Genomic DNA, 23,620 nt, shown 5'->3' on the forward strand with positions numbered 1-23,620 from the left:
TTTTATTCCATACTACATCCCAGTGTTTACATTGAGTACTTGGATACACAGCTTCCATAGACTTACAGAATTTCTGGGGTGTTCATGTTCTTTGTTACATGCTTCATTTTTTTTACATTTTTTAATTGATTGTGTTTAGTTATATGTCTTTATATTGCTGAAGGTGAACTGAAAACTACCACTGCTAAAGAGGGTAAAATTATTAAAGGATTTGACAAGGTGTGGTGCTTTGTATGAGTTAAGACAGACTTGATTCTATGGGAAGAATCTTGTCTTTGTTATCCTATTCATTATCACTTGGCATTGTTCTATAGTGCCATAGTTATTAACTTCCTGCAACGTTGTGTTCTCTCTCTGCTGTACTTTCCTCTCCTCTGCAGACTGTGTGAATGAGGAATACTGGTTTGGGAGAGACAAAAGCTGTGATTACAGTTTTTCCAAGCTAGGATTGTCTGAGACTGGCTTCTACCAAAACTATAGCAAGAAGCACTTCCGAATTTTCAGGGTAAGTGCTAAAAACATTAACTCTCTGTCTATTTTGGCATAATTCAAAAAGAGACTTTGGGGCAGAAATCCTAAAGAAATCAAAGTATCTTCAGGGTTGACTCCTTTAACAAGACTCCTGGCAATGCCCCATTCACGTGGTTTATGAAGTAAACTCACAGTCTCGTTTCTTGAGTCAACAATAGTAAATTTCTAGTCTGTCATGTCTTCACTGTAAAGTGAAGACTTGTTCTTTACTGTCATCTTTCCCATTTTTTTTCTCTTTCAGGAAATGGGTCCAAAAAATTCCTTTGTTGCCTACATTGAAGACCATAGTGCAAATGGGACATTTGTTAATAGAGAGCTCATTGGAAAAGGAAGGAGGCTTCCACTGACACACAACTCTGAAATTGCACTGTCTATACAGACCAATAAGGGTAAAATGTGCTTTAACTTAAGTAGATTTTTCATATATTGACCGAGAGGTTTTCTCTGCATTGATTTGAATATATTTCTTGGGAGCTGAGGTGCTTCATGAGCACAGCTCATTAATAGGTGTATTAATACTGACATAAAAATTATCCATGTCCCTGTCAACCCTAGGAAAAAAATAGAAAAAAACCCTTTAAAAAATCTGCATCAGATAGCACCTTACTAGAGTATAATCTTTGATAGCTGTTTTCCTATTTTTGAAACACTTTTGGGCTTCAATGGCTGTGCATATGATGGTGGGAACAGGGGAAACAGACTATTCAAGAAAAGTTGCACACACCCCCCCCTCCCCCCAGATACTTAATCAGATGGTGTATAATAAATAGAAAATCCTCTTAAAAATTAGCAGGGCTGGGCTTTTGTTTCTTTGTCTTTGTTTTTCCACTAAGATGCTGTCTTCTTGATTATTACTTATCTTTGATCTCTGCTGGGACATTGAAATTAGCGCTCATTTTGTCCTTAAATGTAGTTAATTAGTTAAAGGCTGTTGTGAATTTAACACCAAAATGTAATTTTTCAGCAATAAGATCACCTTGCTAACCCATAGCTGGTGTAATTTATAGCATATGTTTAGTTTTGACTCTAGCAGGCATTATTTTCTCAGTTATATGGTTGACTATAAAAGCTCACAAAACATAGCTGTTTGTTATAACAAAAATTTTAAATTTAACAATAGGAAAATTATCTCAACTTGTCTTCTCAGTGTTTGTATTTTCTGATCTTATGGTGGATGATCAGATGATGTTTCCTAAAGAATTCAGAGAGAAATACATCATGTCAAAGACTTTGGGAAGGTAAGCATCCTTCTTCCCTCAGTAAAAAGGATTAACTCTTTTATCACTGTCAGTACACTGTGCTGGTATTAACTGAGCTGCTGTTTTAAAAGAAAAAAAGGAAAAAAAAAAGTGTGATAGCGTGAGTAAACATGTTCTTTACATGTTTAAACAGTAATTTAAACAGGAATTTTGGCTTTGTCTCTCTAATTGGTTTGGGCTTAGTAACCTACCACCAATTGCAAAAATCCAGTTTTTGTTTTGTTTTGGTTGGTGGGGTTTTTTTTCTGTAGAAGAGAATGAAGTCTGTAAATTCTTAATGAGTTTTTAAAGCTTATATATTAATTTACTCAGGTATTGGAAGTGGAAGGAAGAGCTTTATGTCAGAATACAGCTTCCTACAATATCACTATTGAGGCCTTCAGACAAAAAGGGAAAGAACTGTCCAGGAAAAAGGAGAGAGAGGCTATTTTAAATGGGGGCTATTTTTTTCTCTCTTGAAACGGTCAGTGAACAATTTGGAGGTGAATAATTAAGTAGAAAAAAATCAGAGTGGAAAATAAAAGAATTTCTTTCTGTAATAGAATGGCTATTTAGTAAAAATACAAGTGTTGTAATTCCTGTTCCTCAGATTTGTGCAGTCCAGTGTTAAGAGAACCCTTCCTAAGTTCTCTTCTCTTAAATGCCTTTGCATGAAGGAAATGCTGACAGAGCTTGTCCTTCATATCTGCCAGTACTTTTGGTACAAATAGAGTAGCTGCTCTGCATATTTACTCCTGCAGTTTTGAATGAATGGTCCTTGATAACACTTGCTATTTAAATGGACTTTCTAACTCTTGAATGTTTCCTGAGTACTGTAGACTTTCTAACAGTTGAATACTTCCTGAGAAGAGGCAACGTGCCATATTCAGAAAGTTAGAAAGCAGCAGCACCAAATTATGCTTTCATTTGCCTGCACTTGTTACACAGATTTTTGACAAGTGTTTGTAAGCACTGACAAGAGCTGTGCTCTGGTTTTAGTGGTGCCTGTGGAGAAGTCAAACTGGCATTTGAGAAGAGCACCTGTAACAAAGTAGCAGTGAAAATCATCAATAAACGGAAGTTTGTGGCAAGTGGCTTGAGAGAGACAGTAAGTATTTTGGTTTGTTTGTCTGTATTGGCCATCTTGCAGTGGCCATGGAATATTTGGTAACTTCTCTGACTTCTCAGCTATCTTCAACTAAAGACGATTTTCTTACTTAATGTCTTCTGTATTTAATTTCGAAATGTTTTTTGATCTTGTATGATGTACGGAATTCCGTAGGAAATGCTTCCTTTCATTCCTTGACCACATTCCATCAGGTTCATCAGTTAGGACTATTAATGGGATGTGTACAAAGGCTGGTGCAGAGTCTTGTAGGGTCTGGTTTATGTCCTGAAATGCATCAGGTAGACACATCATAACCAGCAGAGTCTTGACCAAAAATGTACCAACTAAGCTAATTTTGTTGAATGCTCCATCATAATACTTTTTAAGAAAATTGTATGAAGCCTTTTGGGAAGGGCTTTTCATGGCAGAAGCCAGGATTTGGAGAAGAACAAAGAACACTGGCTTAAGATGCTGTTGTGAATTAGGATTACTAATATATGCTATTGTACAAAACAGAGACAGGAGTATATCTGGAATGTTGTGTGTTCAAAGATGATTGATTGGATTGGAAGAAGAGCAAAAAAGAAAATCCCTGCTGAGTTGATTTTGAGAGTTGAGCCTAAGCCACAGATTAAAAGGATCTGGTTATGTTATCTTGCAAAATAGGAGAGAGTAGCATGTAATTTTAGGTTGGCCCATCTGTGAAGCATCTTGGAGGGAGAAAAGCTGTTCAAAGGACAATACAGGTATATAGGTAAAAAGAATTTTTTTTTTTTTTTAATCTGGAAATTAGTTGGGGATTTCTAACCTGCAGTGAAATTACATGTCTGGAGCAGTATCTTGCTCCAGATAGTGACAGCACACTGTTTATTTAATTCACCAAAGGCACCTGATCATTTTATAGAAAAAGTTGTATGTTACAGTCACAGTAGCAAAAGGCATGAAATGAAGGCTTTTCTGGTACTGTCTCTTATTTCTCATATGTCTTATTCCAGAACAGCACTGTCTTACCCAATATGGTATTTGATTCTTTTAATAGAACCCAGCTTTTAATATCAATACAGAAATTGAAATTTTGAAGAAAATAGATCACGTGAGTACATTTTTATTATTTTTTGCTCCCTACCATATGTACTTGTGTAGTTTACTGACCTTAGTGTAGAAACTAAAGAGCAATTTTATCCATTTAGAAATGTGTTAAAGGAGGCATATAATTTTTCTTGTAAATTATTGAATGGGGTTTTTTTCTTCTTTTAAATCTATTATATCCTAGCAGATTTGAGATTTTAAAACTTTGGATAACTGAGATGTAAATTTGAGAAGAAACATCATCACAGGAGAAGTTTTAACCTGAGCCACTGCTGCAGAAACTTTCCTTGATGCAAGTTTTTTGTAAATGCTGTGAAGTAACTAAATATAAAGACTAGTTTTCACTGGCAGTTTCTTGAATTTGTATTCCCTCTTTCCTCTGCATGTGAAATAAATAAAATATGGAGGGTATGGTAACTGACAACTGGAAAAAATTTGGGGTGCTCACTAGTCACTTGTTTTAAGTGTTAGTTTAAGTGACATGTTTTGAAATACTGAAATAAAAACTTTAGGATTAATTTTTACAAATTATTCTACTTTTTTGTGTGTGTCCGTTTGTGTTCCCTTTTCTGTTAGCCTTGCTTAATCAAGATCAAAAACTTCTTTGAAGCAGAGGATTACTACATTGTTTTGGAACTGTAAGTAACCTGTTTGAAAGTAAATGCATAAAATGAAATGTTTTTTTCATAGCCACAATGAATGTATGTACTTCTGAACTGTGGAGGTTTTGCTTGTTTTATTTTGTTTTTCTTTTGCTGGCCTCCACTGTTTTTTGAAACCTTTGTAAGATTAGGAGCTAGGATAACCAGGAGAAATCATCCTTCTCTGCTTTGTGGGCACTCAGTGCCTGGATATTGTTTGCTCTGCTGCTGTTGTGGATTGCTGGAATTTTTTTTTTCTTTGAGTTTTTGAGCTTCTAAGAGGGGGCTGGTCAATAATCACGTAACAACTCCCAGTGAAGACTCAGGAGATTGACCCTAACTCAGCCATGCACGTGCTGTGTTTAGGATGTTGCTCTTTCCTTTTCAGAAATACGTTCTTTCTCTGTAGCCAGAATAGCCAAATGTTTTGGTCTCTTAGTCTTGTCTAAGGAGATGAATCTTTAGGAAGTCGTATGTTAGCTTGTTAACCTGCATTTATTTTAGGATGGAAGGAGGAGAATTGTATGACAGAGTGTCAAGGCCAATCAAGATGAAAGAAGATACCTGCAAGTTGTATTTTTATCAGATGCTTCTGGCAGTAAAGGTACATAATCATGAATTCCACCAAAAAAAAATGTAATAAGATGAGTTTTTCTGACACTTGTCATTGCTGAAACCCATGCAAGCAACCAGCACAGTGTTCTTAATAAGTTGGTTTAACAACTTACTGAAGTTGTTAAGAGAGGCAGAAAACCAGAATTCCTGCAAAGGTGACACAGAATTTGCATCTACGCACTGTGCTTGCATTGAGATGTGACATTTGAAGCATAATGATTTCTAAGGTGGTTTTTTTCCTTTGTTTGTGATGGTGTTCTGGTGTGGGTTTTTTTTGTTTGTTTCATTTTGTTTTGTTTTTGTTTTGCTTTGTTTTTTTAAGGGAGAGTCATAAGTTAGGGAGCTTTAAATGCATGCCTGCCTCTTGCACAGCCATTTCCAGTTATTCTGCCATTGCCATGAGAAAAAATGGAAAGCTTACATTTTAAAACTAGTTAATAGTCTGTTTTTCCTTAATTGCCCATCTGTATGTATTTAGTATCTTCATGACAATGGAATTATACACCGAGATCTAAAGCCAGAAAATGTGCTACTTTCATCTTCTGAAGAGACATGTCTTATAAAGGTAAGGAAATGTAATTACATTTCTTGTTAATGGAGAAATTTGGGAATGTTCCTTCACATTCTTCATATTTCATTAAACATAGCCAAAAAGATACGGAATTAGTCATACAAACCATGAAGTAACTTAAAACATAGAGGGTTGTTTTTTTCATAATTGTAATTTTACTTTTATGGATATTTCAACCCATACACTGCATATGTAATTTCAAATGTCAGTGGTTTTTTTCCCCAATAAAATCTAAATTCTTGAATTACAGACAGCATTCCCACAAATGTCCAGGCTGTATGGTGACAGGGATTTTTTGCGTTTTTTGGGTGGGAATTAGGGTTGTGGATTTTCTTTTGTGTTGTTTTTTTTTTCCCCCCAGAGAAAGCATTGAATAGATTTGCACGCTAAAATGCTGCTTTTTCAAGTAAACTCTTCTAATAGGCTACAATGCCTCTATTCTGTGGTTGTCCATTTACATCCAAATCTGAGAGTACTTTTTTTCTTGTGTAAAGTGTGATCCTTTGTCATATTTCTCCCTCTTCCACCTCTCCCATTCTCACTTAATAATGTTTGGGGTGACTTTTGTTCATAGTCATGTACTGGAAGTGGCTTGGAAGAAAGAAACTTAATGCTACCTCCTGATGTATGTCTACAATATGATGTGTTCTAGTACAGTCCATCCTAATATGTAATGTGGTGTTACCATTTTTAAATACAAGATTACAGATTTTGGACAATCCAAGATTCTTGGAGAAGCTTCTCTTATGAAAACATTATGTGGTACTCCCATGTATCTTGCTCCTGAGGTTCTAAATTCACTTGGGACTGCTGGATACAGCCGAGCTGTGGACTGCTGGAGTTTAGGAGTTATTCTTTTTGTATGGTAAGATATTGTGTAGATGTACCTTCACTGGACAGTCTTTGACATACATGGCTTGAGACTTGGCAACTTCAGTATCTGTATGAGGAAGCGAAAGTGCGTTTAAAACTCTACACATATAAAAACACTATGATAGCAGATGCCTTAAAATGTGGGATTTCAGTGTTTCATCTGCTGTGACAAAATGTGTGTTATTTAACTTGTTTTCTTTTATACAGCTTGTGTGGATATCCACCATTCAATGAGCAAAATACTCAACTCTCTCTGAAAGATCAAATCACTCGTGGAAAATACACGTTCATCGCAAAAGAATGGAAGCATGTGTCAGACATGGGTATGACTCCAGCACAGTGGGTAGTAAAAGATGTACCTCTTTTCTAGTACTTCTTGTTTTCCTTTATCCTCCTTTCAGCTGCATGGCACATTCTGTGTTAATATGTTTTGTTATTTAAACTAATGCATTAAAATTATTTACGTTCATAGTTAAAGCATTAGGGCACATACTTTTTTTATTGAAGAGATTTCTTAGTAGTATTTAGCATAACTGACCACACAAGTATAGAGTTTGTAGGCACATACATCTATTTCTCCTCTTTTCACTTTTTCTTCTGACTTCATCAAGCTGGTCTACAGACTTTACCTAAAGATTCTTCAAGTGTTGAACCAAAAATGCCAGGAATTTAAGGAACACGAGTTAGAATTCCAAAAAAACAAATGTTCCACAAGAGTCCTTTCATACTGCTAGTCTTTGAGCTGAAAGTGTCAGTCACATTTGTGGAATCATCAATTGTGTTTGGCCCACTGTAAGTGGTCTGTGAAACAATTTTTGCATAGAAAACTAAAATGATAATTACTGTCTGTGTGCTTTTAGTTTTTCAGGACATTTTGTATGCACAAAATAATTGTAATATTTACCTTGGACACTTCTTTGTATGTGCAGAGGAGTTTCTAATATATGATGTGGTCATCCTTTGTCTAATAAACTTATCAAATATAACTCCTTCCTGAATAGTTTGAGGCTTATTCAATAATAAGTCAGAAATTCATGAGAATGTACAACCTTAACATAATTTCCCTAGTCCTACTGGTATGTATTCAGAATAATCTGATCAAATGAAAAGTAAATCTTGCCAAAATTCCTTTAGAGGAGATTTGGAGTAATAAAATGACACAAATGCTATATTTTTACAGTGTCTACTAAGCAGCTTCCTAGGAAGATGAAAGTTTGAGATTATGTTGAGCATACATCTGTATGTCCTGCCTCTTCTTTCCCACCTTCCCAGATGGATAATCTGCTTTCCAAGACACTGTAAACCAGGATAAATTAAGCTGTCTTTGCTTTTCCACAGTAATACTGAAGCCTTTAGGAAAGTGCTGAGCCTCCTGTGCACGCTCAGAATATAAATTGTGTACATGCTAAATAAATCTACGGATAATTGTGGTATACTGAAAAGTGTTGAGTTGTGTGCATGTGAAGGAAAGATGGTTGCAGTCTGCAGCCCTTCCTATGCATAGAAAAAAGAGAAGTGATCTGCCCAGCCTGTACTTCTGTGCACTGTTCTGAAGGGGTATAAGGTACATTGTCACACACAGCTTTGGTGGAGGCATATTTCAGGTAATTAATGTATTGATTGCATGCCAACCAGCTCATTTTAATACCTTAGCTCTGGATCTTGTGAAGAAGCTGTTAGTAGTGGATCCAAGCAAACGTCTTACCACAGAGGAAGCCTTAGAGCATCCTTGGCTTCAGGTAGGAATTGAGTTTTAACTGAAAGCTGGGTTGTTTGGGGAATAACTTGTTGATGTATTGTGCTTTCAAAGATTTAGTCCCTGTAGAGAGACTGCAAAAGTAGCATGGAGTTGTCTGCTTTCAATACAATAAGCAGCTTCTGCATCCTTTCTGAGCCACCTCTTCCCAGAACTCTTTCACGTGTGAGGATCAGGATTTGTGTTTTAGAGCCCAAGTGTCCCTGTGGTTCTGGTAGGATGGTCCTCTTCCTTTGAGCACTGTAACAGAGCCCCACTGCCTCAGATGTTTGTGTGGGCAGGCAGTGCAGAGTTTGTTTCTGGCAAGCATCCAATACTACTGTGTTTTTACTCCGCCGAGTAGGAGTAAGTATCCCTGGTTTGGGAACCCTCTGAGGAGGAGGTGATGGTTTCCTTGCCTCCTGTTACAGTCTAGTTAGGTTTGAGAGGGATAGTCTGTAGGTGGTCTTTTCTTAATTTTGGTACTCCAGAGGTGCCCACTGGACCTATGAGCTTTCTTGAATATATTTGCTTGAAGAGGCTGAAAAGTCACCCAGTGCACGTCTGACCCATGCAACAGGTTCTGTTTATTCCCACCAAGCACAATGCTGTTCCTGTTCCTCTGCTGGGAACAGGAGAATTTCAGATGCTTTGGTCAAGAGCATAAGAAACAGGGAGGAAACAAGGGAGTATCCCTCAGTGCTTAACAGCTGACAGTGTTCTGAGACAAAAAACATGTGTGGATGACTCTTTTTAAGTGATTAACTTGTCTTGATTATGCTCCTGGGCATCAGGAAACATTTCCTGGCATTCATGGCTTTTACTTACTGTAGTTTTGCGTGTAACATCTACAGTGAGTTAATCAGCTATAGATTCTTATATTTAAATTATAATTCTGATCAGAAAAAGTTACTCAGAAACCATGCAACACTGATTTTAAAAATTGCTGGTATGCATAAGGGGGAAGGGGAAATAGATGACTGATTTAGACAAGTTAAGAATTTGAGATATTTCAGTATATAAACTTAAGGTGTTATTAACTTGATTATATATTCCATATAGGGACATCTCTTACTGTTAAGTTTAATTTTGAAGACAGGACAGAAGGTTCCAGAAAACATCATAGCCACAAATCCAGATGTCATCTAGCATTCAGCTGCTGTTCTTCAAACTGTTTCCCTTCAGGGGCTGTTACTAAGAGTGTCAGGTGTTCATAGGTGATGTATACTGCCTGGTTGGAAGGCCAGCATCCAGCATGCTCAGTTCTAGATACCACACACGTCGAATACTGCCACCAAAAGAGCTCCCGAGTCCTGTTCCTATGAGTAGTGAGGAGCTACTGGCTCCTCTCTCCCTCTTGTGTTGTCTGGAAGTATTGACTTTACAAGTCAGCAGGGAAAACCACATTCTCTATCTGACCAGCTGATGCCTGATACCCCTCTGATGATTTTGGGGACACTAGGGAATTTTTCAGATACTAGAAGTAAGCATGTTCTGCAGATTTATTTAAAGTAGTACTGCTTTCAAATCAGTGGTTTCAAAACATGTGTTGTTTACTCCCTTCTTTGCTTAAATCTACAACTTTAAAACTTGTTGAGCTGAGTAAACCTAAGTACTACTCAGTGGAAATGTCTTACCTGTATTTAGCAGATACTTAATAAAACATTTCTGAAAGGCATATAAACAATTAATTGCTGTTTCTGCCTCTGAAATCTTCACTCAAGTCTTTTGAATGGCACAAGATTTGGTTGTATGCTGAAGAAAAAACTCAGGTTTTTGTTACATAAATGGAAAAATGTTTATCTTACCTTACCTATCAATTCAAATGTAGCCACAATCAAATCAGGTGACACTGGAAAATAAAAACAAGTCAAAATTCTATATAAAAGCAAATGGATATTCAGGTCAAGGCCTTTTTGTACTACTTAAGAATAGTTAAATAAAAAAAAGGTGATACTGCAATACTCCATTGCTTAGGAAAAGGAACCTCTCCGCTGCTTTCACCTAAAAAACTCAGTTAAAACAGCTGAAATCCTTAGGAGCTCAGTGGTCTTTATTTCTAATTGTCTCTAGTGGTGAATGTCCCATTCACTTCTCTTTGAGTTTCCCAATCTTTGCTTTTCCCTTAAATATTCTATAGACTACTTAGATGCTGGGGTTTTTTTGCAGGATGAATATATGAAGGCTACATTTCAACAGCTCCTTGCTCAGACATGTGCCAATATGAATCCACCAGAAACATCAAAAATGGTATGTGCAATAGATGTTTGGAGATGACTATATGATGCACAGAGAAACTAGATTTTGAAGTAATCTTTAATAAGAAAATCAGTTAATGTTGAGACTTTAGAGAAATATACCCTTGGGGGGCTGTATGTGGCAGCCTGCTGGTTGCTTCCTGAAGAGCAGCAGTGGACTAATGTGCTTTGTCAACACTTGGTTTAAATGTATAGAAATACTCTCCTAGGCTTTAAAGGATTATTCATATATTTAGAATAACACTGTTGAATCTATGTTTTTTTTAATGGATTCAAATCACTTATGTTTAGTATTAAAGTAGAAATTCTCATGCTGGTGCAAGGTTAGGATGGCATTGTTCCATTCATCACCAGATGCTAATTAGGAAAATTGTGAACAGTAGCTGTTTCAAGCTGGGAGCAATGTCTTGTATGAGAACCATCAAATATAATTAGATGGATCTTGGTAGAGAAACATGGGTTAGTCATGCTGCTTTTTTGGTCACATTGTCCAACACCTGTAGTTCTGGAACAAGCAGAACAGTTTCTGCCTTACCTGGTTTCCTGGAGCCATCCTACTGTGTCTTTTTTCCAGCCAACCACAATGAGAAAGCGTCTCCATGAAAATGAGGAAGAATATGGCTCCTCTAAGCGTGCTGTTCCTTCTACGTCATTTCAGAAAATCAGGTGAAAAGCAAGAGGAAACAACTTCGTTAATGACAACTTTTTTTATGGAAAGCAGAATTTTTTACTAAGAAAAATCTTAATAATGAAATAATGGTTGGAGATACAATTTCCAAATAAAAAAATCTTCGTAAGACTGAAGTGGCTGCTGTGTATGCATGAGAATCTGCACAATTAGTCATGTTCTAGTCCATCCAGCTGTCTGACTCAAGGGAAGTATCAGAAAAACTCCTAAACTAAGTTACTAGCAAATTTTTAGGCTAGCTTCATCCCCGCCTACATTCTCTATTTGTTCTTTTCCAGTTTCCAGGTTAGGCATGGAAATAATGCTAGTGCTAACAGATGAAGAAGGAATACTAAGCTTGCTGAGCTTTTGCCTGAGACAGAGCATTACCTGACACAATGCTGCCCACAGACTTCTGAGGACACTTAGACTATTCAGTTCAGATGTAAAACTTCTGATGGAGCTTGAGGCCCTCTGGGCTTCAGGTAAAGCTCCACAGTAAATGCTGGACTGGCAGACTCACAGCATTGAGCTCTGGGAAGGGGCTGATTGGCTTCCAAAGCAACAGTTACCATATGCATGGTGTTTCTAACATGTGTGTTCTATGTTTATTTCCCAGAGGAGGGATGAGTAAGAGAAAACGTGATAACAAGTGATGAAATGAAGATGTATAAATTCCTGTTGGGGAAGAACTAGGAATTGAACTGAGGGCAAAAAACTTGCTTGCCTGTTTAGGTGAAAATTTTGAACCGTGTGCCTCTTACTAAAGGATATTTCTTTATTGACTGAAAGAACAGTTTAGTAACTGTTCTCCAGCATGCATCTTCTGGTTAAAGGCATCTACTGTAAGTTGATTTGTAAAGAATAAAACCTAATGTGTTATGGAATAAACCCATGTTAGGTAGGAATGAAGACACTCATGAGTCACATTTCCTATTGCAGAGACCTTGTGTGTTTCGATATATTTATAACCAACGTTAATGATAAAATGCTAATTTTTGTACACTGATACCTTTCTTAATGGATTGGATGGAGGAACATCCATGAGCATCTGGATGGAAACAACACCACTGGTTCCAGTCCACTCCAGATACACAAAGTGTGATAGAACGAAGGTGTGTCTGTCCTTGAGGACATGTCCTTTTGGTACAAATCTGTGACTGGTGCATCCTCAAGGAGTTCTGGTTGCTCATTTGAAATAGAAGGGAACACTCAGCTGCCATTTGCTACACAAAAGAATCAAAGGATGTGGTGTGTTTGGGCCAGGTCCTGCAAAAGCTGATACCTTTGGGCTTTGGTTACCAGTTACTTTAAAAAGACCTGCATCATTGCCAATGAGAAAGTAATTCCTTAGCTCCTACTTATACTGTCAATTTGTCTTCAGATAGAAATAGGAATATTCTATAATTTATTCCTTCATCTTTTTTTACTGCCCATGGTGGTTAGATAATCAGTAACTGCTTTGCTTGGGTCCTTTCCCTGGTTCCTGACTAAGACCTGTTTTCTAATGATGTCCTAAGTTTGATCTTGCTTATTTGATGGCTAAACTTTGGTTTGCTGGTCATGTGTTCATCATTCGATCACAGGAAGTTTTCTGAAGTTTCAGACTCATTTTTTTCTATGGAAGAGTAAGTTTCACTAGGTGAAGTGGCATCCAATTTTCACTTAAGAAATTATTTCTTTATCGTGTATTATCCGCAGCACAAGAGCCTTCAGCCTTCATAATCCATTCTGCCTGTTCATTTCAAGAGGCAGGATGGGTCACAGCACTTGGAAGGCTTCGGTTAACCAAAGTGCTGAGGCTTGCTGTGCCTGGCCAGTGCGGTGTCATTAGTGACCAGCATCACCACCTGCGGTCCGATGTGGGCCCCGCTTACTCTCGAGCTCAGGCTGCCGCTGCCTTTGGGCGACGGTCCCCCACCCGTCTGGCGACAGAGCGACGCTGGAGCTGTATCCTCCGAGAGGACGGAGCTCGTCCGTGTTCGCGGAGAGGCGGCGGACCAGAGCGCTGCTCTTGCCGGAGCCCGGCAGAGGGGCGGCCGAGCAGCCGCCCCGGCCCGGAGCCGCCGCGGCTGGGAGAGCTCGGGCAGCAGCCGCAGGACGTCCGGCGCGGTCCCGGTGCCGTCGGGCGGGGGTGCCCGGGGTCCGGGCGGAGCCCAGCCCCGGGGCGGGGCCGGGGCAGTGCGGGTCCCACTCAGCTGGGCCCGGAACGTGGCGCCGGGGGCCGGAGCGGGATCGGCATCGGCCTGGCGGGGGCGGCGGCGGCCCCGGCCCCCGAAGGAGAAGGAGGAGGAGGAGGAGCGCGATGGAGCAACAGGCACTGCCGCCCCCGCCGGGGGCCGTGGCGGTGGGCCGGGCTCGGCGGGAGCAGGACGCGGAGCCTCCCCGGGTGAGTTGACGCCGGACTGGCAGTGCTGGAGCGGTCGGGGAGGCGGGAAGGAGCCGCCGGGCCGGGCCGGACGCGGGCGGCGGGGGAGGTTGCGGGGCGCGGGCGGGCGGCTGTCCCGGCACGGAGCGGCAGCGAGTTCGGTGGGGGCGCAGGCCCGGTGGCCCGAGGCGCCGTGAGGGGCCGGGCGGCGCTGGGGCAGCGACCCCGCTTCCCGGGAGCCCCGGGCCCGGCGGAACGGGCCGGGCGGGGGTCCCGCCGGAGTCCCGGCCGTGGTCCTGCGCGGGCTGGGGCGGTGCGGAGCGGCGGAGGGCCCGGGCCTGTCCCCGGAGCGGGTGTTGTGTGCCCCGAACGTGCTCGGCCGCCGCTAGCTGGAGCGGGACCCTCGCGAGCAGAGAGCTCGGATGTCGGCATGGGCATTGTGCTCGCTCTGGCGCCCCCGTAAACAAACCCGAATATCGTTAAAATCTGCAAAGTTTGAAGGTAGGCGTGTCAGGTGTACTTGGCAGCACTGCAGTGCTCCTTTACCCTGCTTCAGAGGTACAAAAAGTTGTTCTAAACTTGCTTATAAGGGCTTTGTTACTGACGGAACTTAGAACCTGGAGCTTGGATTCAGTCAGTGCGCCGTGGATGACAGCAGATGTCACGAATGTGGCTCTGCCCGTGCTCTGAACACAGATTGGGGATCAACGATGCGCGGGATTACCCCGGGCAGCAGCCTGCGCTCCTGTAGTTTGATGTTGCAGCCATAGGCATGTCCCTGGTTGTTGCCAGTGAACAGAAAGTTGAAATCCAGAGAGCTGGGTGCCTGTGCCTTCTTGTCCTTCTTCCTCTTCTTTTCTTGGAGTTGTTCATCGTTTTAGTGTCTTTCCTTTTCCTTGGAGGTTTTCACAATCTTAGATAATATCTATGTGCTTTCTTCTGGTGTGAAACAAGAGCTCTTCAGGTGCTAAAGGAACCCTTTATAGACTCTTTGAAATGGATACGTGGCAAATGGATAAATTCCTAAATGGATGAGTGGATGTGCCTTGAATGTTGCCCTAACAGGTGTTCCTCGAATGAGGTTGCTGTTCATGCCTGGCTTTTGCTGGATTACTGGTTCATCACTCCCTCGTTGCTGTCTCTGTCTCCCTATGGCTGACTAACAGATCAGAGGGAAAGGTCTGTTTCCTCATCGATAGTTTGTAATTTAATAATATATGTAATTACTATTAACAATAACTAGCTTTAAAAACTATGTATTAACCAAAAAGTACTGTTTAACTATGGATTGCATAGCTCTTACTACAATTTTTAGCAACACGTAGCATAGCTTAAATCAGGGTGGATCTAAGTACTGTCACAAGTGCAGATCTCTCCAAGCTCAGTCTTGGAAGCTCACAATTCCTTCTCATTTTAAAAAAATCTTTAGGAAAAACGTTTTCTATAGAAAATTTAGTATAAGCTCCAGTTAAGAAAAACAATCTGTTTCTTTCCTGTTGATAAGTTCATATCATCCTGCGGTGGCTTAAACCTCCAGTTTTGGTGGCCTTTCATTTCTTTCCACATTATTTCTTTTGAAATTCTGCTCTGTTTAGGGGAAGGTTGCATGTGGTTGGCAAGGTTTCATATCTGTTCAGAAGTTTGGTACAGCCTGGCTGAAGTGCTGGCTGCTGGGAGGCTTCAGAGACAGACTTCATGTGCTTTATATGTTCTTGGACTCTTGTCGAAGCCAATTTCTATTGCAGAAAAACAGTAATACCCCAGAATATGGAGAGAAAACATAAAACAACTCTAAAGATTAAAATATAAGAAGTTGTATAGAAGTTTTCATAGAAAGGGAAGCTCAGTTACAGGTATAAGCTGATTTTGGAAACTTGTATTTAGCATAAATTGCTGTCACTCTTTCCAGAATCCATTAGGAATGCCAGTTTTTCTGCTTGCCTCTTTTTGTTTTTTCCCTCTTCCTGGTGCTTCACTAAGTATCTTGAACTATTTAGATAATTTAAAAGATGAAAATGCTGCATATCACACTTACTGTATCTTTTTTATAAAGAATCCTTTTAAAATGGTGTCTTAACTATGGACTTGCCACCCAAGACATCATCCGCATAAGGCATATTTATTTGCATTATGTAGCATTAAATAAGAGGAATTACGCACAAACCAAGAAGCTCTGAGGTGTAACATTAGTGTTTTGATAAAAAACTCACTTTTGTACCACATTTCTTACTTTAGTCCTCTTGGAGCAGAATCTGCATTTGCTGTTATCTCTTCTCACTCATCTTACTGGAACTTACTGGGAATCTGTTCCCTATGGCTTTCTGGATAGCAGTGTGCTGTTCAGACACATCTTTCAGTGTGTGCGGGCACTTCTTTTATTTGATGACTGTTCTGTAGAGAGGACTAAGTTTAACAAGCTTGATCTGTGAAGACAAAAGTTGTTGTAAGTTTTAGTGTGTGTTCAAGTTCCTGTTTGCTTTGGGGGCAGTTGGGAGTTCATTTCTTCTTGAAAAGAAAAAGACCAAAGAAGGTTGTGTGTGTTTTAACACTCCACTTGCATGGTCAGCTGGGTTGAATCCTGAGCACCTTCTGCCAGAGGAGGCTTTTTTCACCAGTGGAGGAAATTCTTCGCTGAGTCTGATCTGAAGCAGATATTGTGGAAGCTTCTGTCTGACGTGACCTCTGTAGTAGGAGCTGATTTCTGCTGTCTTACGCTGGTTTGGAGAAGTAACATTGAGAAGCTCATGCCATCTTCTACTTTATTAGAAATACTTGAGCTTCTAACTCAGACTTTCTCACTAGATTCTCTTCTGCACTTCATTAGAACCTTTTTTGTTCTACTGCACTAAGAAACTCCTCCTTTAGCGTTGGTTTGGTACATGCAGGCACCTTCTATAATAAAATGTTAGCCCAAATATGTGCATTACCATCACCTTCCATTGTATTAACAGGAGAAGAGCAGTGGTCACTGGAAAGTGGGGATGACTTTCTAATGAGTACTTTTTGTGAGTTGGTACCATAATCATAATCTTTTTTTATTTGTGGTTTGAGTGCCAGAGTGACTCAGTTTTACTGTTCTAGGGTTTTTTCTTTTACCTCATGATGTTTTACTGCCTTACGTAGTTCTCATGATAGCAGGAATTAAATAGTAACATATTCCACAAATTTCCATCATAGTTTCCTTTTTTTTCATGAGATTATTTAGCGTCACAGGATATTAGAGGCAGAAACCACTTCACTTGGACCGAGAGGATGTCTCCTCATGGATTCTCCTTGTTGTTACAGACTCACAGTATGATTCTGGAAGGATCATTAACAGCTTTGTGTGTTCATTTGTTTGTGCATAATAAACTGCCAGAAAAGACAGCTGTTGTTGGACTTGTCTCGCTGGTGCTCCTTGAGGTTGTGCTGGGTGTGTTGTGCCCTTGCAGAGGCCCCACTTCTGAGGGCTCAATAGCTCGTGGTGGTCCTGGGCAAGCAGCTCCAGTGAGGCTGAGCAGCACAGTCCCTGTGGTCAGGCAGAGGGGGTGGGTGAGATGCCACTGCTGCCCCTGCCACCCTGCCACAGCTGGTGAGGAATCTATTTCTCAAAATATTTGTCTTCTGAATAACTTAAGTTCATGGCTAGTTGTGGTACTGCTTGTGGAAGCTGCAGTCATTCACTCTGAATGTGATAAAAGCATGGGAACTATACGACATTTGGTATTTTTCCTTGTCCCTGATGCAGGTCAGTGACCAGGAAATACACAGGGAGGGAGACAGCAGCCACCTTTAAAGACACATGAAGAAAGTGCTGCCCCTGGCACCTGCACACTCACCAGCCCCGTTTCCTGCAGTACCTTCACGCCTTCTGGTGACTAATTACCTTTCTCAGGGTTTCCTCATCTTTGTGTTTGAGCACGTGCCCATGCAATAGCTGCTGAATCTTCGTATTCAGTTCTTGCCCTCAGGTCACAACAAAAGGTCCATGTGATGAAGTTTATTGTTGGATGCTCACAGATGTGTGACTTATTGCACTGCTCGAATGAAGCAACGTGTTCAGTGGTAGGATTAGCAAGAATACTATAGAAAAAGCAACCACACAGATGGAAGGAAAAAAGGTTTTGGTTCAGTCTGCAATTGACTATAGCTTAGTCTACTACAGGACAAGAAACAGTACATTTACTGACACAAAGGAGATTTGGATATTAGGGAAAATATTTTAATGATGAAAATCCTGAAGCAGTGTAAGGAGATTGCCTGAGTAAAGCATGGAATCTCCTTCAGTAGAGAAGTTTAGGAAAAGTTTGGACAAACACCAAACGCTGTCAGAAAAAAATGGATATAATAAGAAAAATAAGAAATCAGTAGTTTCTAACTTGATGCTTTTCTATTGTTGTTGTTTGACTTAAGGAAGAAAAAAAAAGAAAAGTCTATAGACCAATTGATTCTTGTGACAGGATGTCAGTTTGCAGCTTGCTTCCCTTTCCACCTTTAAAAATATGCCCCAGCTGGCTCTGGTAATGTATTTAAGCCCTGTGGTTGTTGTGTTGTGGTAACAATATGTGATATTCTTAAACTTCTTCAGTCTGCAGGACTAAAACTAGATGACACCAGTCTTAATTATAGTAGTCTAAACCTTTAATGAATATTTTCAAGTACTTTTTATGTTACCATATGTATTGTGTTGCCTGTTGCCAAATACTATTACTGCACAATTCCCAACTGCCTTGTGATCAGAGCTGGACTAAGATGTTCCTGCTGAGTTCTTGAGTATCCTTGGGAGAGAGTAGGGTTTGCATGACAGAAACAGTTACTGACTACAAAGGACTGGTTGTGGAAAATGTGCAATGTAGAAAGTTAAATAAGGAGAAGGTTCCAGAGTCAATGGAGCTAGGCTCACTTTAAGTAATGCCTTACAATTAGAAGGCTTAAATCTTTTTTTTTTGTTATTTTGTATTACCTGAAGTTGTTGATGTGGGAGGGTGGCTCTGCCAAGGGTGACTGTTCTGTTGTTAAGATGAATTGTATGTCCCACTTATTTCTGTGAGTGTACGTGGTTCTAAAGACTCATCCTTCTCTTCCCAGCTATGAACAATTTGCAGCTGCATGTAGCTGGATGTAGAGGTTTGTGAGCAGAGGTTGTGGTGCAGCTTCTTTTGTTTGAAGAGATCTTACACGTTTTTCCATTGTCCATGTATGCCTGTGCTTCTGTGTGATCTGCATATCAAACTTCAGATGTACCAGCATCATCTTCATATTCACAGCTGCCACCTGTTCTCAACCTGGTAACTCTGCTTAGTGCTGTAGAATCAAATAGTGTGGCTGAGGAGGAAAACATTTCTAAGTGGGTGGAGTGCAGCATATGTAAACAGACTGCAACTGCTCTTGTGTCTAGAAGACATCATTCATAGGGAATGATATGTTTTGCAAGACTCTTTCTGTTACCCTCAAAAAGGGAATCAATAGATAAACAATTTACTTTTTAAAGAATCTGGTTCTGAATTCATAATTTGTTCTGCAACGATGCTGGTGGCTTTAGTTTCTGCTGTAGAGTTTCTAATAGTTTGATGTCTTTTCTTCCTTTTTTGAGTAGCATTTCTTAACACTAACATATAATTTCTCCCTTTCTCCTTCCCAGATTTCTTTCTGTGGATCAAAATCTTTCAGAAGAAAAAGTCCTGACAGTCCCATGTTGAGCAAAGCTGAATTTGTTGAGAAGGTTCGCCAGAGCAACCAGGCTTGCCATGACGGCGATTTCCACACTGCAATCGTGCTGTACAACGAGGCCTTGGGGGTCGACCCTCAAAACTGCATTCTCTACAGCAACCGCTCTGCAGCCTACATGAAAATCCACCAGTATGACAAGGCCTTGGATGATGCCATCAAAGCACGGCTCCTCAATCCCAAGTGGCCGAAGGTAAGGACGTGTATTTTCTTCTGGGGAAGGAGTAACTCCCTGGGGGATTATTGGTCACATGTGTAACACCCAGTGTAAACGAGTGCATATATTTCTGTACTAAAGTCTGGTTTTGCTAAAAGCTCCAGATAATAATATATTTTCTGTTTAAAAGTTGTTTGACTTGAATTACCTGTTGGGTATTAAACAGTTTTCTGTGTAAGCATACTGTTCCCCAATGGGAGTAGGCTACTATTTTACTGTTTTAACACAGCGTGGTTCCTGGGTTGTGAAGACCAGACATCTGTTTTAATGTATAATGTAGTCAGCATTCATCAGCATCCAGGAACATGTGGCTCCAAAAGTTTGAGAGGTAGCATAGAGATTCTTGCTAGTATATTAGAGCGATAAAGCCTTTCAAAATACTGTTCAAAGAGTGTTTGTGTGTAGTATATTTTGGACAAACATTTGAAGAAATGTGTATCTTGGCATTCTCAGTAAGACCTGACTACGTAAGGAAATATTTGTAAAGAGTAAATGATGTTGGTTGCCTCTTCCTCCTGGGCTTGCTTCCCACCAGCTGCCATTGATTGCTCCAGTAGCTGCCTTGCCTTGGCTAGTCCGGGGCCAGCCCTTTGCATGCTAATTGATTTTAACAGCATCTGCCCCATATTCCATTTCTCCTGTCAATCCCTCATGCATCCCTATGAGCCATTTTAGCTAAAGGTGCAGTTTAAGAGCAGACTCATCACCCAGGCTCCTCTCCTCAGAAATTAGAGCAGGTGGCAAGCATGGTGCTCTGCCCAGCTGGGCTCCAAACTATTGAAATTAAGTTTTCTTTTATTTCAAAGCAGATCACTCAAAGTCTTGTATTTTGACTTGCAGTTGTTTATTAACCTCTAGAAAAGCTTTTTCATATGCTTCCTTAAGACTTGCATTAGTCCACGTTAGAGAAACTCCTGCTTTGTCAGGGAGATGATTTGTAAACTTCTAAGTTGTGGTGTTGTTGCATAGGGATTTTTGTGGGTGTTTCTTTGGTCATGAACTGGTTTGTGTTACTGATGTCATAAAAGATTTTGTATCAAGGACTCTGTTTAAAAGTAGAAAATTTCATTACTGTCAATTAACTTTAGCTATGCAGGTTGGTTGGCTGCAGGCAGCTAAGGACTGTAAAAGCCAGGGTGCCTGTGCTCACTTTTGTATCCTGGTTCTAAGAAATCTGGTAGAGATTTACTACAGAGCTGACTTAGATGAAAACTTGTGAAAAGGTTTCATAAAAGAATACTTTCAAAATGCCAGTCGCAGAAGTATAACTACCTTTGAAATGATCAGTGGAAAAGACTTAGGGATCAAAATAGAAGATAAGATGGAAAAGATTTATGAGCTTAAAAACGTTATCTGTGTTAAATGAAGACATTACTAACAGTCAGTTAAATACAGAGATAATAGACTTGTGTATTGATGCAGTACTCAGGTGAAATATTAAAAAAACCCCAAAACATTCTTAGTAATAAAAAAAAGAGACTTTTTCAGGTAGACTCTATCAATGAATTTAAAAACATGATGTAAGTCTGGTTCAATTCTAGTTCTGCTATTACATGTCCACCTGACCTTGAGCGAACTCTGTTTCTTTGTTTATTCTTGTTTTACAAAAAGTCAGGAGCCACTTCTAGAGAACATTTTGAGCCTCATTGGTAGAAAAAGTACTGGAAGTCTTCAGTGATGTTGCTGTGATGACATAGCATCTGTTCTTGTTTTATTCTGTCAGTGTGTAAAGGATATCTTTCTGTATGATACAAAATGTTTATATACTTCAAAAGTTACTATCAGTTGGCAGTGGAAGAGTCAACATAGCTTTTGCAGGCATCCTGTCCTGAATAAAGCTCAACCACAGTCACTGGTTGTATCTTCCCTTTTATCTTTTCACAGTGGTATCTTTAGTTTGTCAGTGTACCACACACTTCCCTCTTTTCTCCCAAACCCTCATAATCCCATTTGGAACCTTGTCTCTGTTTTTTAACTTTAAAGATTCAGTGCTGATTTTTTTGTCAGATCATCCCTCAGCATTTTGCTTCAGAGGCTGTGTCTGGGCAATCTTCTGTTGTCATGGTTCTTTTAAGACTTTGTATGTAGAAACGGATTTTTGATTTCACTTGGGCTGAAGGTACAGTAGCAAATACAAACATGAAATGAATTTCCCTCCAAGGCCTTTCATTATCTGGATTGAAGGTCAAAAAGGTGTTGAGCAGAAATAATTTGTAGAGTTTGGAGTTTGACTGTGCTGCCTGCCTTCATTGGCACAGTTGTGATGGAAGTCTCATAAAAATGGCTTGGTTGGGAGTATGGCTTGGCTTTTAGAAAGAAGCCATGGTGCTACTACAGTAACTGAGATAATGAAAACCCACAGCTGAATGAATTATTTTTTTATCCTCTGCATGTTCATTTCAGTGGAGCTGTGATTTTCGCATCCTTCTACATAGTGCTTCCCTTTCACTTTGAATTCTTGTTTCCACAAATCATCTGCAATGACTTGGATTTTAGAAGAGAATGAAAAATTTTACCAGACTCTGTTACTGATTTGTCAGCTCCACGATGAGGGTGGCTGTTGGCTTGGGACACTGAGGCCATTCACTGCCACTATGTCTTCGTTCTGTGTCCTGAGTTTGTGTTAGTTTGGTGAGGACTGGTTGCTTCTAGTTTAGGCTAGATAGTAGAATAAAATTCTTCACAAAAAGAGTGGTTCAATGTTGGAATGGGCTGCCCAGGGAGGTGGTTGAGTCACTGTCCCTGGAGGTATTCAGAAAAAGACTTGATCGGGCACTCAGTGCCGTGGTTTGGCTGGCAAGGTAATGTTAGGTCACAGGTTGGACTTAATGATCTCAAAAGTTTTTTCCAACCTAGTTTATTCTGTGATTCTGTGATTCAGTTTTCCTCATTTTCAACATTTACAATTTCTAAGAGGTGTATTTGTATTTTTATTACATATTTAATCCTAATTTTAGCTAGAACAAGGAAAGGTGTACTTTGGGGAACTAATTAACTAGTCTGGTATGTTTTGAGCACAGGTATTTCAAGAGTGTCTGATACCAGAAAACAGGCAGTGGTGTTTAGAAGCTTAAAAGAGGTGCAGATAGTGGAGTGTCAGTGAGGCTCAGTTTGCAGACCGTCCTTACACAGTACAGGGATGTTTATTTCCTTGTGTGTGTGTGTGTGTAACTTGTCAGCCTGAGACAACAGGAGGGCTCTGTCTGAAGTTGAAAACTTAAGTTGTATATTTCAATATCAAAGTTTCTTTACCAATTTAAAAAAAAATATTTATTGATAGAACAGAATAGGAAGATTGAAGTTTCTGCATACAAAATCTAAGTGAGTTTATTAATTAGCCAGGAGAGGGAGCTTAGCAGGGACAGCTGGTATTTGGTTTGAAAGGCCCGAGTTTTAAATAGGGAACCTGACTTCCTTTCACTTAGGAAGTTGAAAAATTAATTTCAGTGCAGTTTTTTTTGAGATTTGAACTATTAAATGTAAATGTCTATATTTCTTTTCCTTCTTTGGGTACAAACTACATTTCTTGGGTGTGCAGTTTGTTAATTCTTATTTTGTGCTCCTACTCTACTCCACTTAATGCTTGTTAACATCCATTCAATACAATCTGTGGCTGAAAGTCATGCTCTTAACATCCCCACCCCAAAATCTTTCTTTACAGCATTAATTAATGTGGGGTAATGAACAAGTATGTTTATACAAATGCATGTGCTTATCTGTGCAGCTCAAGGCATGAACAATGGGAAGTGGTCGCAGAGAGAAACATCAGATCTCTTACAGACGGGGATAACTTATTGTGTGTAGCTGAAACATGTTTATTACAACAGCACATAAACCCGTTCATGGGCTTCGTCTGAGAGGGCTGCCTTGTGAGTTCTGCTACTTGAAAAATATTTTGTGTACGTATCACTGAGAAATGCAAAGATAACAGGATATTTCAGGAATTAAACTGCATTTTGGTAACATTCAAGAGGCAAATCAGATCAGACTCATTTTGTTCTTC

General features: G+C 40.0%; 2 protein-coding genes and 1 long non-coding RNA gene across 5 annotated transcripts in view; 2 read left to right on the forward strand and 1 right to left on the reverse strand.

Annotated features, from left to right (window-relative positions):
• The first annotated feature begins 6 nt into the window (after positions 1-6).
• Positions 7-11,465, forward strand: CHEK2 (checkpoint kinase 2). Its single transcript, XM_042034947.1, has 13 exons — positions 7-505; positions 773-920; positions 1,679-1,769; positions 2,769-2,877; positions 3,917-3,970; positions 4,543-4,604; positions 5,112-5,211; positions 5,701-5,787; positions 6,495-6,658; positions 6,874-6,989; positions 8,320-8,405; positions 10,571-10,651; positions 11,234-11,465. The coding sequence occupies exons 2-13, from the start codon at positions 776-778 to the stop codon at positions 11,327-11,329; spliced, it is 1,191 nt and encodes a 396-aa protein (XP_041890881.1). The 5' UTR covers positions 7-505; positions 773-775; the 3' UTR covers positions 11,330-11,465.
• On the reverse strand, positions 5,500-13,429 carry LOC121667840. Of its 2 annotated transcripts, none has more exons than XR_006017168.1 (4): positions 13,204-13,429; positions 11,195-11,303; positions 10,215-10,253; positions 5,500-6,733 (listed from the first exon to the last, which is right to left on the reverse strand). It is a non-coding gene; the product is annotated as an uncharacterized LOC121667840 (long non-coding RNA). The 2 variants fall into 2 exon arrangements; XR_006017167.1 differs by having other exon boundaries at positions 10,210-10,253.
• A 114-nt stretch (positions 13,430-13,543) lies between these two features.
• The window catches only part of TTC28 (tetratricopeptide repeat domain 28), a 112,521-nt gene continuing 102,444 nt past the window's right edge, over positions 13,544-23,620 (forward strand). For both annotated transcript variants that reach the window (XM_042034945.1, XM_042034946.1), the window contains exons 1-2: positions 13,544-13,715; positions 19,315-19,593. In XM_042034945.1, the coding sequence (XP_041890879.1) occupies positions 13,632-13,715; positions 19,315-19,593 (363 nt within the window). In that variant the 5' untranslated portion in view covers positions 13,544-13,631. The remainder of the gene's footprint in view (positions 13,716-19,314; positions 19,594-23,620) is intronic.

The sequence above is a fragment of the Corvus kubaryi genome, unplaced genomic scaffold (assembly GCF_017639235.1).
Source record: "Corvus kubaryi isolate FWS band 111438036 unplaced genomic scaffold, C.kubaryi_AGA036_p1.0 37382, whole genome shotgun sequence".
NCBI classification, from domain to species: domain Eukaryota; kingdom Metazoa; phylum Chordata; class Aves; order Passeriformes; family Corvidae; genus Corvus; species Corvus kubaryi.

Bases quoted from the DNA above. Each gene is read 5' to 3' on its own strand.
- CHEK2 (XM_042034947.1), top strand. From the start codon at position 776: ATGGGTCCAAAAAATTCCTTTGTTGCCTACATTGAAGACCATAGTGCA. The intron at 921-1,678 runs GTAAAATGTGCT...TTGTCTTCTCAG, and splicing joins GTCTATACAGACCAATAAGG to TGTTTGTATTTTCTGATCTT. The intron at 6,990-8,319 runs GTATGACTCCAG...TTAATACCTTAG, and splicing joins GAAGCATGTGTCAGACATGG to CTCTGGATCTTGTGAAGAAG.